The sequence below is a fragment of the Cariama cristata genome, unplaced genomic scaffold (assembly GCF_000690535.1).
Source record: "Cariama cristata isolate BGI_N322 unplaced genomic scaffold, ASM69053v1 scaffold15552, whole genome shotgun sequence".
Taxonomy (NCBI): domain Eukaryota; kingdom Metazoa; phylum Chordata; class Aves; order Cariamiformes; family Cariamidae; genus Cariama; species Cariama cristata.
In genome coordinates this window covers 51,815-71,947 of record NW_009605721.1, presented here as the reverse complement: position 1 = coordinate 71,947, position 20,133 = coordinate 51,815, and the positions used below count along the sequence as shown (strand labels likewise).

Sequence of the window (20,133 nt, the reverse complement as noted above, 5' to 3'; positions counted from 1 at the left end):
GCATTGTTTGCCCTGGCTTGCCAAGGATGACAAAACCACATTGAACAGTGCTAAGGTTGAAACAGACTCTGCAACCCAAACTTGGGTTATAATAGTACAAGAGCAGGATTGTGCTGCCAGGCTTTGTAAGATAACATTGACACACACTCAAATAAATAGTATTGGTGGAACACAAAACATGAAGTTAAGCCTAGGAGCCCACCTCTCCACAAGACTCTGAAGACATGCAATTCTTGTTTTGATTTAAAAGACAACTTGCAACCAACATCTGCTGTGATGGGTTTTCACAAGTTCCTCAGTGCAGGTTGGAAGTTCAGCATGTTTTAATTTACCAGCCACTTCCACTGAGTGTCTGTCAGAAGAAAAACCTGAAAGCAGACTGACTTCCTACTCTTCTCCAACACAGCTGGCACACATTAAAGTTAAGCTGGACCTTCAGCTTTTGTGGAAAATCTAGAGCAGAGGCTGCTCAATAGGAACAGGGCCTGGGAAGAACAGGTCATTTCTTCTTCCCTTGTGGCCACGGTGGTAGGAGAGACCAGCTTCGCCACAATGAAGCACCAGGAGTTAATTAAGATCTCTTTGCAGCACTGTAATACCACGTTAGTGCCTAATTAACATTTTTACAGAATCAAATGTGGCATCGCTGTTCTCCCTACAAATCTGTCATCTATAGATTTCTATAAAACACCCTTCAGAGTTATCAAACCAAAATAAAAGTAAGTTCTTCATATATTATCATCGTTTCACATGCTAACATTCTTCAGCTGTTGCTAAAGTGGAATTAAAGGACAGAATATGGATTTACAGAGACAGCATTATGTCCTCAAGTCAACAACCTAAAATAGTCCCACTTTTCAACCAAACAGCTGCTGTGATGGACAGCTTAATGAACGCCATTAAAAAAGTTTGACAGTGTAAACTCACCTCATGTTCATACACACTGATGTGTGGTTTAGGGTAAACTTAGGTGAGAATGGTTGCATTTAACCTTCCTCTCTACTGTAGACACTGAGAGGTCCAAACATCTACCAGCAGCTATGTCCAGTTTGCTCCTGTATTTCCCATCTCTCCTTCTGGTGCCCTCCTAATGGTCAACTCTAACCAGACAAATTAGCTCCAAGGTCTTCCCATGTCTTCTAACAAGAGTTGTATTAAGACTGCTACTCATCTGTCCCTATTGCAGTGTCGAAATACCACATCCAAGCTATTGATATTTTCTGTTTGGTTACACTGACATCGGAAGCAAAGTCAGGGATGGCCTTTGCCCTCTTCCAGGTTATGCTCATTGTAGCACAGAAAATGTACCCTTTCATTTCTTGCATTACAACTTTCAGTGCTGGATCCATCCTAACTTTCTGTTACCTATACATGTTTAATGTTAGTCAAGAATATCACTTTATGGATACCCTGAAAAAGCTATCCAACCTATGTGGTAAGTAGCATTACTGATTTTAAGAGTGGTAAGCTCTAAAAAAAGCCTGAAATAATAAATCCTTTTTAAAACTAATTGATTTTCCCAGAGTAGTTTTAATACAAAAATATCTTGAATATCCTCCATCCATTTTTTAACCAGCACTCATTCACAAGATTTCCAGACTGTTAGGGATCTTTGATTTCTCTAATTATCAACAGTTACTTAAGATTTTTCCAACAGATTTGGGGATGACATTCATTTCCTACTTGTCCAATAGCACGATTTTGCCACTGACCAGTAAGTAATACATGAACTCTGGCTCACTGGAAGTCTATTGTAGTGTACCCTGTATTTTTTATTTAACACAGATCGCTTGACGCTAACTGACATTTGAAGAATAGGGAAAAGATTAGCTTTCATATAGAATTTTTTTACGTATCCAGCTTTGCTAGGACCAGAAACCGGCTGTGAACCAGAAAGCAGCAAGCAACTGGCGTGCAAGCTGACAGGACAGACAACTCACCATGAATCTTCACACATCCCCTCACTTAGCCAAGTACAGTGGCAAGATCATGGCCAGTTGCTATGAGACTGGGGTTCCCTTCATTCATTTAACTAAAAAACCAAAATCACTATTCTGCCAATATTACACACTCCGCAACAACTGCAACATTCCTGTGGCCCTTATCTACTATTCTTACACGCTATGTAGTTGTTTGATCTCATTACTAATATGGTTGTGTGTTTCTTGGAATTTGCATCTTCCAATTACTTCTGCTGTATTTTGCAAGAAATCATGTTGATGTTGAATAAGGCTTTTCAGCTTCTACAAAGAATAAACTACGAATTTATTTTTTTTTTCTAACATGGATAACCCTCTTGTACTGCACTTGACAGTCTTTTACTGTTTTTGCCTTTGTATCTCTTAACTTACCTTGGAAAAGTAGGAATTTCCTCTAGGTCACTGACTTCCTCAGGAATTCTTAAAACAGGTAAGTACTGCCAGCAGGAAATACAACCCTTCAAAATCTAAAGCTGTCCCAAATGAACAATGCCTCTAAGTCTTGTTAGCGTCAACTATTTGGGACAGGATACTGGATTTCAAAATAACACACTTCTGTTTGTATAACCCTTTGAAGATGTAAAGTGCTACATTTTCTTGCCCTTGGCCACCGCCATGAGTTTGGTGAATTCTCAAACAGTGCATAACACACTACTGGACTAAAGACGGAGCGTTTTCAACAGGAATTGGACATCAACAGGATCGCTGTTATGTTAAGACAGACTGATGACAACGTCCTGCAAAGGAGCCACACTTTAACTGAGCTGTCAACAAATCAGGGACAGAGGAGAGCAAATGGCCAGTTCTCCACCATGCTGTTCAAACAACAAAACTGCCAGGCACACATGCTTGCAGCTGCGAAAACACAGACACTAAGGTCTATTTTCCTTTCTGATTAAAACAATTGTTTTATCAGTTGAAGTCTGACAGCTTCCAGGAGCTTCTGTGTGCTTACTGGGTCCCGCTGCTTCTGGTTTTGGTATCTTCCTTGCCAGAAGGTCCGTATTGTCCTGGCCATAATTCAATTCCTCGCCCATGTTCCCGGCTGACTCTTTTCACTTTTGAAACATCCCCAAATCCAGCCCTACTACTCCTGAAGTTCACAGTCGGAGGTTTTACCAAACGAGGCTGATGGCCTTCCTTTTGCCCTGCTTTCTACCCAATCCACACCTGCCCTCCCTCCTCTCCTAGACTCAATCTTTCCTATTTCAGATGCACTGCCTGCTTAAAATCTCCAATTTGTTTGCCTCCTTTCTCTCCTAACCATGCTGCCACAACTCCTCCGGTTTACACAAATCCCTCCTTCCCTTCATTCCCTTGCTAAAAATTAAAAATTGTTTAAAAGTTTCCTTAATTGCCATTCACCCTTCTTCAGTCCAACAGAAACTGCTTTTATGTTACTGGAATGAACAAGTCACACGTGGACATCTTCCCAGTAAAGAGGGAAGCCGCCTTCTTCCTCATCTTTCATGATGTGTTTGCTAAGTTTGATATTGACAGTCACACCCTCTCTGTCCCTTTTTTATTTTTCCTTTCAGCTTTCAAGAATCTTTGCTTGTTTGGGGCTTCTTCTGCCTCTCTTGACCATTGCATTTTGGCATTTCTGCTGCCTTCTCTCTCTCTGAGGACTTGCCTCTTCCACTGTGTGTTCTTGCCTTGCCCACAATTACCTTTATTTCTGAACTTGGACTATACTTAACTCGCCTCCCTTGTCTTTGTTGCTGCCACTGTTTCATTGCCATTCCTGGATGATCCTGTATCAGTCCTTCCCTCTAGCACTTGTAGCATCCTCTGATGCCAAGCTAGTAGGTTATTCCTCTTCTCCCCGAAACCTACTTTTGTTCACCACTCTCTTATGAGTGTCACCTCTGACTTACAAATGGCTTTAGAAATTAGGACACAAGACAGGGAGACTTCAAGAAATTTAAAATTCAGAGAGTCACATAGTAGAAGGATTGGGACCAATCTTTGTGTGTGAGACAACAAGAGTAAACATGGAAGGGGCATCAGACCTTCAGAAGAGACCTGTCAAGACAAGGACTACGTTAGACCACAGCCTAGGGAAAACTGGGAGAAGATGCAGTCTGGGACAACTGACTGTGCAGTGTTGGGCCAGGTCATAGCTTTGGCTCCCTCTGCCTCATCTGCTGCATTCAGCCGGTGGGTCTGGGGCTTGAAAACCTGCAAGGTTTTCCACCTGAGGAGATGGGTAGGGCAAGGCTTAGGAGTTAGGTAGTAAATGTTTGGGGGTTTGGGAGGTGTGATAGGATGTTGGAGGGAGAAATAGCTCTTGGTTAGATGTAAATTTGGAATTTTTGAATTGGGAACTTCGGCTGCCCCTGGAGCGGCCAATGCTGCCTGTGAAACCGCTCATCCAGACATGCCTTCTCAACCCAAGCATGCTGTTTCCTTATTGTCAAGCTATCTGACTCCCAGTTTTGCTTCTTTTGTATCCTTCACTCTCTTTTGTTCTGCTCTAAGCGCTGGGAGAACTGGAACATCCGTGCCTACCACACTGCTTGGCTTGTCTACCACACCACCTTCCTTTCTTCATCAAACCCTGCTGAAGGACAGGTTGGGTCCTATGAGATGAATTAAGCAGCAGATTGAGGCTTGCTGGATGCTCAGGAACCTTCAATAAATGGAAAGCATTCCTCCTCCTCATATAAAATTACTCTGGGATGCTCCATATCTCAAGATGCACTGAGACACAATCTCTCTTTTTAACATGCTGTCATTTTATGTTGCTTTTTAAGTATTATAACACCTTCCAAAGTAAAAAGAAAAAAAAATAATTGTGCATAGATAATCTCTTAAATCCTCTGCTTATGTAAAGTTGGGGAAGGAATGTTAAAGATTTTGAGCAAGTTTTCTCTAATTAGAAAGGACTTAATTACATCTCTCCTGAAAGATGAGCCTCGAGCTGATAATTTTATGAAGATGTATGCCTTGAGCAAAACCACAGAAAACAGTTTTCTGTCAGAACATAAGAAAATAGAAGTTTCATCATATAGATTGTTACGAGTTTTGAGATGGGTTGTATTTATAAAAAATCTTTGCTGTCTAGCATAGACAGGCAATCAAAACTGAAATCGGAGAAACAGTAGTACAAGAACTGATAAAGCTTCCACGTGTAAGTTCTTGCTTCTTCATCGTGAGACCTATTTCATGTTCAACCGCTTTATTAACCAAGACATTCCTCATCACCCCATTCCTCTCCTTTTGTACTCCCAGCAATTTACTGGGATTCCTTCTGTGGATTATCCAAAAGTAGGGAAGGTATTCATGCACTATTATCACGCCTGTTGTCACATGAGATATATTATATGGGTTTTCGGGCAGAATATTTTGTCTCAGAGACAGAAATGAAACATCTATTCTGTGAAAGAAGTGACAAGCTAAATCAGAAGCACAGCAGCAAAGACTCATGCAGCTTCCAGGCTCGATTCAGCTCTGTGGACAGTGATAAAGAATTAATCATTCTTTATGGTTTTTATGAATCTGTATTCACAGTGGTGGCTGAATCTTTTTATGATTGTGTTAACTCTTACAAGGGAGTTTATTTATTGACTTATTTAATAAAACTGCAGCCTGCTGCTGCACTACTGGCGCAAACAGATCTGGTAAAATACAGGGAGCCAGTCGCTTAATTCGCTGTAGGTACAAGGATCAGGATCAGGTTCTTACTCTGCCCGTTTTCATTTTCTGATTGTGCTTTGAGTTTTTGGTGATTTCGTGTGAGCTTAACACGCACATGTCAAAGAGTTTAATTTTAGTATTTGAACTAACTTTGATACGTATCTTTTGCATGGGGAAGTAATTAAATTTTATTAGATTGACTATGGTGTCTTACTCCACTTTGTGACCAATGTCCTTTTTTTGATCATATGAGAGGTGACCTACAGCCTGGGTGTTTAGCAGAAAGCTACTTCCCTGTAAAATTCCACATGATGGATCAAACCCCAAAGTTCCTCCCCCTCCATTCCATTAATTTCTTCATGGCTCCTTCATTCAAAAAATGTCATTTCAAACAAGCAAAAATTACTCATGATCTAACACATCGATACACATTTTGACATATAAATTCTTCCTGGGACAAATGCACTTATGTTCGCCTGTCTAGCACCACATGCCCAACACTGTTGGTTTACAATTCCCAAATAAATAAAGATTGCTCTTATTGCCACGTGATGTTTCCTAGTCATAAATTACAATATGAAGAAAAGAAAGGTAAAAGCACAGATATATGTGTATGTGTGTAAAAAGATGCATATATAAATACATATTTTTCAGTCTTACACCTTTGTATACATGCATGTTTGTACACAGACATATAGCTTTTCCTAGCTTTTTTGTAGCCCTTGTTTCCAATAATGATTTTAGTCAAAGTTCCAAAATATGGATTTCATTTAGGATTAACAAAACAACTAGTAAGGCAATAACAATTTACTGATATAAACGTATAACAAATATGTGCCTTTTACAATAAACTTAAAATAATGCTTTTAATTAGCAAATGGAATCCAACATTTTCTAGTTTCATTAAAATGAAATTGGATGTAGGGTTGGGAATTTTAATTCAAAACATTCACCTTTATTGTTGGAACACATTCCTGAATGAGTTCCTACATTATTTTAGTAAATGTCCATGCTAATGTACTTGTAAAACACAGGGTCTAATCTTGTTAACATTCCCTTCCAGAATTAGGACATTGGAATAATTTCACTTCAGAAGGAAAAAGGGGATTGTAGAAAATTACTTCAATCAAGCAAAGATTATTTCCATGTGTAACAGTGTAACTTCATTTACATTCCCACATCTCAAAATAATTGATGCAGTATTTTCAGTAATTATTGAATACTTACTTGCTAGTAAGATCCCTCTGTTGAGCTAACTGCACTTCAAGCAGTGGTGGAATGAAATTTCACATTTGTGGCAATTCGGAATATTCACATCACTTAATTTAAGATGCGCAATCAAGGGCCCTTTCTCATGACAGTGCCTACCTCCTCTCTAGCAACTAAGTAACCTGAGATTACTTATCTTCCTCTGTATCACCTATTTCTACAGTGTTTGTTGTGAAACACTATGTCCTTTGAGTAAGAAATTATATAATGCGTGAGGAAAAAAGACTGGAATACCTCAGTGCCCTCTACACTGCAAATTAATGTTTCTAAGGCAACTCAGTCAAGAAAAGCAAAAAAAAAAAGAAAGTTTGAGAAATAAGCACTTTATGTGATAATAGCAGGGAGGAATTTCAAACAAATTTTCAGCTAAGTGAGGCTCATGCTTAATAGCCATCCAGGGCTTGCTCCAGACCATTTTTGCTCTAGGTCTGTGAAGCTTGAAGGAAAAGACAATTATTAAAGAGGTTCAAGGGAGACATTTCTCTGTGCGGATACCCAGGCTAAGCCAACAAACTGCACAGCTACAACTCGGGGCTCGGAATGCGAAGTGTCTGTAGACACCAGCCACCAGCTGTGCATACTTACTACTTCTGCACCGACACAGAGAGCAGAGTAGGAGCGACTTCTTCCAGCCATGTTAGGACACTTTTGACTCTTATTCAACTTGGGATAAGCAGTGGGGTACACTCAACTCACTAATAGGCTGCTGGAGTCAGGTCCACCCTGGAGCTCCCACCCCAGGGAGTCCTATGGCTTCATGGGACAATGCCCCTTCAAGGGGCAATGGCTTCAAACTGGACGAGGGAAGATTCAGATGAGATATAAGGAAGAAATTCTTCACTGTGAGGGTGGTGAGGCAGTGGCAGAGATTGCCCAGAGAAGCTGTGGATGCCTCATCCCTGGAAGTGTTCGAGGCCAGGATGGATGGGGCTTTGAGCAACCTGGTCTGGTGGAAGGTGTCCCTGCCCATGGCAGGGGGGTTGGAACTGGGTGGGCTTTAAGGTCCCTTCCAACCAAAGCATGCTATGGTTCTATGATTCATGGGAAAAGAGCAGATCAGGGACAGGCAACAGGCAGCAGCATGTTGGATCTGCCCCTTCCCTCCGAAACTGCCCTCACTGCTCCCCCTCAAGTCTTCCTAGTCCCTCAGACCCACAGAAGTGAAGGCAGAGGCAGAGGATGCAGGGAGAGGATGAGGAAGAAGGTGGAGGGAGCCGGCCTTGGCAAGCAAAAGTCGCTAAATGCTGCGTTTAGGTGGTCAGACTTTATTTCACAGATCAGCTCTCTTGCCCATTGTCCCTTATATTGGGACAGCCAATTACTCCCAAGCATTTGTATGGCTTTCAACCTTGTCCTGTTAAAGACCATCCTGGTATTTTTTTCAGTCTAATTTTCCAGAGTCACTTTGAATTCTAATCCCACCGTCCTGAGTGACCAAGCCCCTTCATCTTAAATGGGTTGCTTACTTTACATGCCTTGTTTTACAAAGGCAAACATGATTTTCATGGATACAAGTCTAATTTATGTCTTCTATAGAAGAATAATCCCTTTTTGTTTCTCTAACTGGTACTGAAATGTGAAGTTAATACAAAAACACACATACATGAAGATAATGAAGTATGTTTCTGCTAAGCTCTGCGGTGCCTCATTTGTGCCTCACGCAGAGTGCTGAACTAAGTAAAAACTTGATCTGCATCAAATGAAGTGAGCTTAACTGAATTCCTTGAAGATTCATAAATGAGAAGGCCAGAGAGCAAGGCTGCGAGGCTGTTCGGCTGCATGCGTAAGGGGAAGAAATTCACCCAGCCATTCTGCCACCACGCTCAGGAGATGCTGTTGATCAATAAACTCAAGTGAACTCTCCAAATTACTTGCTTCAGTTTTCTCTGGAAAATTGTCAGTCGGAGTCTGGTAGACAAATAAACAACTGCCATGCAGATCCAAACTCCAAATATAAGAAAAAAGGGAGTTAAAGGTTTGCACGTATCTTGGGCACCATTTTCCCAGAAAGCCCCCCCAGAAGTAGCCTTGTCTTGGAGAAGGTTACAAAGGAAAGGAAAAAAGCAATGTAAAGGTCTTTCATTTCATCTGATACAAAATACCATATGTTTTTGCATGCTTCATTAATGGTCCCGGGTTTGCCGCCTAGAAACGCACAGTGAGTTCAACCTTCAGGGGTCAGCAGTGCTCAGCATATCTATGAACTGAGCTTTAAGTGACTGTGGGGACTACCGAGTACGGGCTGACTCTGCTGAATATTAATCCTGCAGTTTTTGGTTGGACAGTTTGGAATCCGAAGGCCAGCTAAGTACACAACATCCCCCATCTCACAAATGCCACTAATCACCTGTACAGTTCTCTTCTCAGAAAAAAAAATAGTATTTCATTCAGAGGGTGCACTTGGAAAGTATTCTTCTGAATAGATTTTCTAGATTGTAAAATTCTGTGTTTACTCACAGTTTTGAAATTAGATAAATACAGTAGCCTTTTTTGAGCTTTCTAGTGCAGAGAGTCAGATGTTTTGAGTGATAACATTCATTTTTGGAAAGCCTAATACTATCAGACTAGCTGTACGTGGTGTGGAATAAAGCTTGCTAAATGCAGCACAGCTTTTGTGGCTGCACTGAAATACAAGCAGTGTACACAGAGGCTGCTTCACTGTCTCATTTTTATGCTCAGTGGTCTTCCATAGACTGTTCTGCCTAAATTTTAGTTTTAGTAGATTACTTTCAAATTAGAGTAAATTAGAGCTCAGGATTTACTCACAGAGCAATGCCTTACTCCACCAGAAGCCTAACAATTTAAATGCAAGGGAGCACAATCTTTATAGCTTTAGAGTTGTCTTGACACTGTGCTGTTGATGGACTCTTTTTAGCATACACAGGCATACATGCACGCAAAGCCAAGAGGCTGAAATGAAACGACTCAATGGACCTCTCCTGTTACAGCATTAACATTATTGCTATTCCAGGCTTTCTCGTTCCTGTTAAATAACAGTGGATTGAATAAAAAGGGAATAAGAAGTGTGATGGACATGAAAATATAATGATGACAGTGTAATAAATTAATGCTTACCATTTCTTGAGTGTTTGCAAAATCTGCCTCGTTGGAGCTACACTGCACCAAAAGCATTATAATATTAATCAGGACAATACAAAGGAATACATATTTGTATCAAAATCTACTTAGAGCAATAAGCATTCTCCCTAAAGACCAAACCAAAATAAAAAAGGAGGAGGTTTTCATCTCACTGAAACAGTACATGATACACTGCTAATGCCACTGCACATACAAAGAGGCATGTTTATACATGGTTAAAAATACAGCCTGAGCCTTAGCGCATTGTCTTGCACATAGAATTTCATTACATGTAGAATCAACTATTCTGCATCTGATGTAGAATCACAGCCCTAAGCCCTCAAGGTATTTTGATTTGACCTCAAATGAACATAAAAAAGCAGTTCATAGAGCAGCCATTTCTTTGCTATTTCTTCAGCATCTGTCAAGACACTGGCAGTGCAGCCTCAGTGTAGAAAGTGTTAGTGCCTCTGAAACATATTATTAGTGTAAACCTTGGCCTGGACTTGACTTTATTTTATATTTAATGACAGGATGTCAAAAATATTTTGAGCTGTATTAATGTAGTTCCTGGAATGAAAATACTGTCAGTCAATTAGCGTTTTGATCCAATGCAGTTAGCTACACCATCCAGTCTTCAAGTACCAATGCTCTTTCACACTACAATCTGTCTCTCGCCCATGATACAGAGAGGCGACTTACCACAAGGGAGTAACAAATCTTGAATCCAGGTTTAGCCACAAAGTAGTCATCGGATTTGAAGGTTATCTTTATCTGATTTGTTCTTGATGTTATTCTTGGAGGTACTTCCTTGTGTCCACACCACCGTCCTCGTATAACCGTGCTGGTCTCTGATACGTCTTCCACTTCCACAAAGTCGTACCTGGGAACCAGTTTGAAGGATTAGTTTTTGCTAACTTTGGTTACAGAAGATGGCTGCAAATACACAGGAGCACAGCTAGAGACATAGACAACCATCCCTCATTCTCCACTGCAAAACATCAGACTAAATATTACAAATGGTGGACATGCTCGTGTAGTACAAAATGCACTAAGCTGCAAGCTACTGCCTAAGCACTCAAAAGGCTGATTTTTGAGCTCCTGAAACATGACAGACAGTATTTTCTACCACATTAAAATAGCAATGAGAGACACTTGCATGTGCTTTATACACAGTCAGCATACGCATTGCGTTTCATGTGGTGGATAAATAATTTAGAGACCTGATAAAATATTATTTAAGGCAGGCTGCCCAAGCTGAGCAGCTGCAAACACTTGTGCAATTTGTGGTTGCACCCCCAGCTCCCTGCAGCAGCAGCCACCGGCTCCCGCCCGCCGCGTCTGGCGTTGGAGCCGGGCTGCTGCCGTGCCAGGAGCAAAGGGAGATGCTGGAGGGACACAGGGCAGCGCAAGCTGCTGAAAGGTCCTTCTTAGGGCCTTCTTTTTAGGTGGCACGGTGCTCCTGCTAGATGGTTTGGAAAGACCCATTTCAAGCTTTCAAGTAGAAGAGGGCAGGCTGGCACTCTGCATGCCGCAGTGGGGACTCCTCTGCTGTTTGCGTGGGTGCTGTCACCAGGGCAAAAGCAACATCTTGAAAAAGCCACACGAGGGAAAAAGCGAGGTCACACCTTGGCCAGGCACCTGTGCCACAGCCATGGTGCCCTGAGCCCAAAGAAGGCTCTGCCAAGAGCAGCAGACAAAAAACCCCGGGAATGAGAGGATGGAGCGACAGCACTCACTGCCACAGCCTGCGTATTCGCTCGCTTGGTCATTTATTGAGTTCAGTTATTGAGCTGGAGAATAAGGAAGGCAGAGAATAAAGTCCTGATTTCACTACATCTATGAGAAAAACAGTCCCTCAATATCTGTGGAGCCAGAATGAGGCCCCACACATTGTGGCCAGCGAGGGAGAGGTGATGACAAGAGGTTGAGTGCAGGCAATGAGAGATGGGGAGAGCTGCCATCCTCACGGTACAGTTAAGCCTTAAAACTCTGGAGGTCTTTACCAGGAAAGGTTTTTATTATCATAACATGTGCTCCCTCCAAAGAGGGAGTTTAAGACTGTTAACTGATTCTTACTAGCAATGTGCTGCTCCCCACCCCCGGGTCTGCAGGCCAAGCACCCGCCTCCCTGCCCAGTTGTGGGAGCTGAATAGCTCTGTAAATAACAGCCCTGCTTTTCTTCTTCTGCTCAGAGCCCACGTGAAAAAAATGCAAGTACTATGCGGCTTGAGAATATCAGCACTGCTGCTTTTGTATTCACCAACCCCAAATTGCACAGAACAGAAAATAACAGATTCGCGATAACCAAATCACTTAAATCTGCCCAAATTCTGCTGAAACATACGTTTTTTATAACACGTTGAGTTCCAGACAGAGGTAAACTTGTCTCAGGCTCTCTTCACCATCCTCTGTTCCCAGTCGCTCACGGTGATGGATGTGGTACCCAGGCAGAGCATCCACCACTGCACCCCGGGCAGCACGACAAGCAGTGAACACTTACTGTAACACGAGGGGTGGCAGAGTTTTCAGCACAAGACAACCTTGTAGGCTTCAGTGAAAACTGTCCTGACTGGCTTCCCCACTTTTTGAGGCCAGGAGCCAGGCTAACGGCTTGCAAAAATGGGGGAAACCCATGGACTTCCAGGGATTACTTTTGCTTCCAACAGCAGACGCTTTGCTTGCAGTGATCGTGGAAGTAGGTGCAATCTCGGTTGCTTCTGTGCATCCAAGGAGCCTCAGAGGCTGGGTAATCTAATTGCTTTTCAGAATCATCTCTTATCAAGTGCCTGTGGAAATGCTAACAGGACTTCTAGAAAATTCTGTAAAACCTTGAATATTTCCCCTCCTTCTAAAACAGTTCTGCTAAAGTATACCTTTTCATTCCTCAGCCTGAATGAATTTCAATCAGTTCACTCTTAATAGTATGCAAATTGCAATAATTAGCATTAATGAAAAATTGAAAGAAAACACTAGGAAGTTTCTGGGAAAAAAAGCATAAGGTCAAAGGCAAGTACAAAAGCAAGATAAGGTGCAGAGGTCCAGAATTGCTTGTCCAATACACACAGCATTCAACTCTCAGCATTCATTTCAATTAAAACACGCCTGGCTGTTTTTCTAAAGCAGCGCTGCAGGGATTGTCAGGGACTGAAGTTGCAGAAAGGACCTACTTTTGAAAAACATATTGAGCATTAGCAAAAAATCTAACTATGCACACAGTACTTAACAGGCTTAAAGCCATCACGAGCTGTCTGCCCGAGAAATTCCTCACTTTGGAAGTAATACTACGCAAATAAAGGTCTTCCAGGAATGTTTTTTTTAGGGAAAGCTTTATTGCAGAAAAGAATGTGGTATTTCTCCGGTTTCTATAGACACTATGGATGATGGAAGGTCTTTGCTTCTCTCTGCATCCTAAATGAGCTGCTCTGGAAAATGCAGGCGGCCCGTCTTCCAAGACGGTCCCCAAACCCATAATGCCACTAACAGCTTGACTTCCCCTCATCGTGCCACCACCTTTAATAGCTCTTGACAGAGAATACTTCTTTTTTTTTTTTTTTTTTTCCCCACAGTAAATTAGCCCTTCGTTTCAAAGTTGCAATGCTTTAAGGTCAGCCACAGTTTATCCACTATGTAAATATTAACAGGCCGCTTCTGTATGCATTTAGGCTCTCAATCTGGGAAAGCATTTGTGGTCCTAGGAGGTAACTGTTATTACCGATTTTACTGCTGATCTTGGACCAACGGTACCACAGCAGAGCAGCAGCTGCCAAGACCATCAAGGGGCAGGGAAGGAGAGCCAGTTTCAGGCTGTATTCTTTTATTACTAAATGGAAAGGAAACCTGCAGAAACAGTTCTCTCTACTGGTAACGCAGAAAATTAACAAAGCAAAACAAGAAAAAAAAAAAATCACCCTGTAAAACCCTGCAGAGCTGCCAAACCCTACAAATGCAAATTAATTGACAAAGAAGATAAGATAAGCAGAAGCTGGGTGTGCAGAAATCCTAACAACCTAGTTCTTTGCATAGATAAGGCGTAACAACATGATCGGGTAGAGAGCTAGAGAGCTGGAAGCTGAGACTTGAGCGTTTTATGTAAGAAGCATCACAGCAATCTGCCTTTCGGAGCGCAGGGGAATCCTGCGCTTGCTTTCTCCTGCAGAACAGATAGCTGAATAAAAGAAATATAAACAAAAAGCTCCATGGATTTACACTGTTTTAGTGAATGCTGGCAAGATTCACCTCTGTGCTTCGCTAATGCAAAGCAGTTTATTCACCTGGATTAATCAGTCATATCAACTGAGTTTATGGTCACTTTTGCTTACAAGGGGAAACCAAAGCAACCGGGATATAGTAGAGTACACTTTGTTAGATATATCAGTATGCAGAGTACACTGATGTTTGTGGATTTATATTTAAAAGGTTTAGAAAGAAACTGTACCAGTGAAGGGTAACAATAAAGACAAGCAAATAATTTGAAGAACATAGTTATATTTTTCACTACGTTTCTATCTGTCCCTCACACTCCCATATAAACACATACCTACTCACTCACACCTCCCAGAGCCTTCCACCCACTGAAAGAGATGGGTTTTGTCTGGCTGAAACATGACAGAGGTGAGAGAGGACAAAATCCTATTCAAGTAGTATCTGAGTTGTTAGGTAGCTGGATTTGAGCACAAAAGTGCCTTGTGCTTGAAATATTATAGAAGGACTAAAACCTGCCAAAACTACTTCAAGTCCAGGACAGCTCAATTTATTGATAAACTCAAAGGCCAGTTTGGGTTGGAAGGGAGCCTTGGAGGTCTGTTCTCCAAGCAGGGCCATCCTAGACCTGGCCAGAGATACCCAGGTTTTGGTTTGCAACCTCATGCCAGTGGCCACATCCTTAAACTCAAAGGTGATATTAAGGAGCCCTTTGCAAACTTCCCCTCGTCACTCACCTGCAGATATCATTTTCAGGCTCCTCCAGTCCGAACTGATTATCAAAAGCCAGCTGGATCCTGGTGCTCTCCGGGGAGTGGAGCCGCCACGTCAGGAGGAGGTTCCTGGGGTAACTGCTGGGGAAGCGAGGACTGTGGATGCAGCCGTTCCCTGCCACGCCGATGGTCTCTTCTTTTCGGTACAAGTCTGTGAGGTGATTGCTCTCTGTTAGTAGTCACAACTTGTAGAAATTAGTATGTTGTTCCAGTTACAGGAAGGCAAAAAACACAACAGTTTATAACACAGCACAAATTATTTGCATTTAAAGTCTATAAAATGTTGGGTCTAGGAGCAGTTATTATTAAATAGGAAGTACAGTGTATTTTCTCTTAATCCAACCCCTTATAAACAATAAGAACAACAGCACTCAACTATATAGACTCTTCATTTTACAATAAATATATCATTGCTTTTACATTGATATCCATTATATAAATTCCTCCTCACCATTTTGGTTTTAAAACACAATTTAAACTTTAATAAAAGCTGTAAGCTTGAGAACAATGGCAGAGTGAAGTAAAAAGGTAAATAGCTCTGCTGCCTGAATTTGGTGCTCTGGGGAGAGATGCCCTCTGAACAAAAGCAGCACTAAAAGGAAAGTGCATGCGAGTGAGTCTAAGTTTGTTTATTGTGCTTAAGTATTTCCTCCCAGAAGCATTTGTTAGGTCATATTTTGATTTTATTTATATGGTGTGAATCATTTGCTGTAAATGGATCATTAACACAAACAGCTACTCCACGGTTACATCGATACTACTGAAGTCAGAAACTGTCCCACCAACTGTCTTATTGAGTAACTTCAAGACAAATAGCCAAGTCTTTACTTAACTAAAATTCCACAACTCCTGCCTGAGCAAATACCCGATTGTTCCTGAAGTTTACTTATACCGAGGTAAAGCCCCAGCTGCTGTAAATCCCTGGCTCCAAGGATAACAGGAACCATGGCAAGACCCAGCTCTCTAAATGTTAAAATGTCTTCTCAGTTGCACCACCCCCTTGCATTGTCCAGCTGTTACCGATATTGGAATTTGTCTCCCGGCACCAAAGAACTGCAAACAGTGATTTTTTTGTGCATTGACAACTTTAGTGTGGTGAAATTTCAAGGATCAGAAGGCTGCAAGGCAACACGCAGATGATGGCAGGGCTCAGTTCCTGGTTAAGACACTCGGATCTGAGCCTCCACCTGTGAGACAGCTGTCCATGTTCCCCATGTGGGGATCTAGGGCTCAGCTCAATTACTCACAGAGAGATTTCTAGCACCATTTAAGACGTAGTACGGTTTGCTGCCTGGCCTCCACGAGGGCAGGGAGGTCCGGTAGCACATCCAGCAGCCCCCAGCAAAAGTCCCGTGGAAGCTGGGCTGTCTTGCGAAGCCACCTGCGCATGGGCAAGCCGAGCCCCTTCTCCACATAGGCAGTGGGAGCTACATCCAGACAGGTCCTGAGTCAGTCACCCAACGGCACTGACCAAATTTCTACTTAGTATGGGAACCTGGACACTTGCTTTCATGTAAACACCTAAACTCCGGTGTCTTAATCTTAAACTGAACATCACCCCCAGTACTCTGCTGATGTCAGGTCAACCTCCAGTTCCACTACAAGCAACAGAAATGTAAAACTGGTGCTTTCTCCTGAATTTAGCTACTGAGGAAGAGCAAATGATGGGAAAATTTCTCCCACCAAGCCATTCTATGAACGTTGGAAATACGAAACCAAAGTAAGCAACCAGCCACAGCCATCTGTCACACACAGCAATCAAAGTTTTCTCTCTTAAAATCTAATGTTTCTAAGCTCTTTCAATAAAAGCAATTGTTTCATAAATACTCATGGAAAACAGAAACTCAGAGAAATGGTACAAATTTCATGGTAAGTACATCTATTTTTCAGGTTGCTTTTCACCGGTTTCTGGCAGTAAATATCTCCCTGCACATAGCTGTAAGCAAAGCGTGGCGGTGTGTCAACAGTTCATTGTACCCTTCTGACAGGGTAATAATTCTAGCTTCCAAATAACCTGAAACTTAGAAGATAAAAGTCCACGTTTCCTGTAAAAACTATCTCCAAAGATCTAATTGTGACATCTTTCTAAGATGCTTTCATTCAAGATGAAGTGTTCTCACACCCTGAGCCACCCCTTCTAAGCAAATCCAGCCCCAACTCCATAGCTCACAAAGGGCAGAACTAGTCAGTTTTGATTTGTTTTGCTCTGTTTTGACCAAACAATTTGCATTGGAAAAGTGACAATTCAGTGAAAATAAAGACCATCCATCTATCAGTTTTGTTGCAATTTTCATCAGGAACATCTACACTCAAGTCTGTTTTCTATTCTATCTTACTCTAATTTTTTTTTTTTGGGGGGGGGAGGGGGAAACAAACACACACATAAAGGCACCTCTGGGTTTTTTTTCCTTAATCTGGAATGAAACAAAATGTCCAGCCAACACTATTGAGTTCCTACTGAAATGTGAGGACCTTTGGACTCTGAAAACACCCACTACACCCAAGAGGACAAGATATTGCACAGGACTATGTCCAAAATGTCCAAGAAAAGGGATAAAAATAAAACTGTTTTGATGAAAGCAAATTCCGCACTTTTGAATGAAACAACCATTCCCTAACTCAGAACAAAAGTTACTGCAGTAAACCATGGCAGAGCTCATCCTATACCTGAGAGTACTTTGCTTTTCTTTCCTGGACAGGAAACTCTTGCCATTTTCCCACTATCAGCACACATTTCACTGTGCGGTTCAAAGTTGTTTGTGCTTCTGAGGGAAAAGTTCCTTTTTCCTAGCCAGGTCTAGTCCAGGCTTTACTCTGGAGTTGTCAGCTGCTGAGATTAGAGTGCTAGGGACACTCTTTTTCAAATGTGCACATATATATATATGCCCAAACAAAAAATCTGTGCACTTTACTCAGCACGCCAGCTAAGAAAGTATGTTACCAGTGTTCCAGTACGCCAAGAAGATAGGTTCTATCCTGGCTTTTCATTTAACTTAAACTCTGAATCCCACAGGCTGGGGTGCTCTGCCAGCAAGTTCGTCCCAGCTGATCAAGTGCAGTGCTGAAATGCGATGGCTGGCACAGCTCTGCCGTATCCAAGTTGAATAGGTAAATGGAGAAATAAAGCGGAACATGTCAAAAAGCTTAAAAATCAAAGCACAGTGACTTGTTATTTCTATCATGGCAAATGCAGTAATTACAAAGTCATTATAGAGGAAAGGCTGGAGAGAAGCATGGGGAGAAAATGCTCAGTATAATAAAACAGGGGATATAAAAACATTGCAGTATGAAGTTATGCCTTTTCCACAAAGGAAGAAAGTATGTTTGACAAGAATGGCCATAAATACTCTTTCTGTAACTCACATGGGATGAAATGCAAAGCCACTCAGAGCCTTCACCTGACACTGGAGTAGACTCCAAGCAGCTCTGGAACAGCCTGATTCCCTCTTACCTCCCTCCCCACCTGCTAAATTACAACCTGAAGTGGTGTAGCCAGGACTGGAACCAAAAGCACTGGAGTTTTCTAAGGGGATTTTCAGTGGGATTTTGCAGAGTTAACTGGTTTGGATAGACACGGGAACACAGTCAACCCAAACTCAGTCTCTGGAGGTTGGCCCCTCATGAATCACCAAACATCTGGGAAACAGCTTGAGGAGAGGAGATGTCTTGTAGCAACTAAGATGTGCGACTAAAATGACAAGACCTTTGCAAGCAGACAAGCATTGTCCTCATCAGATACAGTTGGGGAACTCGGGGAAACCAAATACAGGCCATGGGGAAAGTCAGGGAAAAAAAACACTTGAGAAAAGATGTAGGTAAAGGAAAAAGCAGTGCCTCTTTCAAGCCACCGAACTGTCCCATGTTGTAATGCAGTATTATAGAGTCCTGAATGTCACATACTAACTGTATTCCGTAATGCTTTACGGGAGTAAATAAAAGACGACAGTGGGTAATACACTGCCTGTCACATTTACTAAAAAGCACATAAAATCATTTCACAAGGTGTTAAGTCATAAGGCAAAAAGGCCATTTAAGCAAAATACACAGAAGGAAGATATTCTAGGTGGCAGGAGCTACAAAGACATCCTTGCACTGGGGGAGGGAAACGATCTCATAAGGAAGATGAGCGGGAAGGAAGCCGGCAGACATCCTTCGCAGTGAGGCAATTCCCCGCAGGGAGTTTGAACTGACTGGGAAGCAGCTTGCTCTGTATTTTATTTATCTGAACTAATCTCCCTTTTCTTTTCCTCTTAATTCTTTCCCAACCACTACTTTTAAACATAATGGTATACACAATAGTCCAGCTGTCCAAGTTAGAGGAGCTCCCATTTCAAGTGCTCAAAGCAGCTGCATCTTCAGAAGCGCTTGCCTTCCTCTCCCTGCATGGTGGGCAGCTGGGTGTCAAACTGGGAACTGGGAAGTTCAACTCAATACCCAGAAAATTGTGCTTGTTTCAAGACTTTCCCCACTGTGGGTGCCCAGTATATCCAATGTTTCTCCTTCCCAGCTAGGGCATGTTCTCCTAATGCCATGCTGCATGAGCAGCAAGAGTCAGAAACACAAATTTCATCCTGCGTTTCCTCTGGATGCATGCGTTTCATTACAAGCTTTAGCAATGTATTGACACATTCTTGTTAAAGTTGCTCCCAGTCATGACATACCTACCACAGAAAGAAGTTTGCTTTTATTATCATCATTCAACAGACAATGAATTCCTTCACTAAAATTAAAAAAAAAAAAAAACAAAACACAAAAGGCAATTACTGCTTGCTAATAGCTAACCTGGTATCTGTTCTTGTATATCCATTGAGCAAGGAGAGTCTGCAAGTGTCATTTCCTTCCAAAAGAAGAATATAGAGAATGACCTTGTCTAAGGATCTAACCAATAATATGGAATATTTAGTTCCACTTTTCTAAAGTTTCTGGAATTCTAGCCTCACTTCCAAAGGTGTTGTCCTGTGCATAAGTTTGCTTCCGTCCTTCTTCCCCTTGCAGAAGTGGTTGGCCAACCTCAACAACTTTGGTACAGTGGTAGAGGCTGAAAAGATACCATATTCTGACATGTTTTATGACAAGAAATACACCCGCTTAAACCCCATGGAGCGTAATCTGATGAGCTCATCCTCTGCTACAGCTGAGGAGAGAGTTGCTGGAAATCATGTGAAGTTCATTACACCACTCATGAAACGATT

The 20,133-nt window shown here is 41.9% G+C and overlaps 1 protein-coding gene across 1 annotated transcript in view; it reads right to left on the bottom strand.

The window, feature by feature from the left end:
* Positions 1-15,888, bottom strand: part of PDGFD (platelet derived growth factor D) — a gene marked incomplete at its 3' end in the record, with an annotated part of 36,034 nt that extends 20,146 nt beyond the window's left edge. The window contains exons 1-4 of the mRNA XM_009696094.1: positions 15,807-15,888; positions 14,906-15,110; positions 10,668-10,848; positions 9,963-10,004 (exon numbers count right to left, since the gene is read on the bottom strand). Of these exons, the coding sequence (XP_009694396.1) occupies positions 9,963-10,004; positions 10,668-10,848; positions 14,906-15,110; positions 15,807-15,888 (510 nt within the window). The remainder of the gene's footprint in view (positions 1-9,962; positions 10,005-10,667; positions 10,849-14,905; positions 15,111-15,806) is intronic.
* Positions 15,889-20,133: the final 4,245 nt, after the last annotated feature.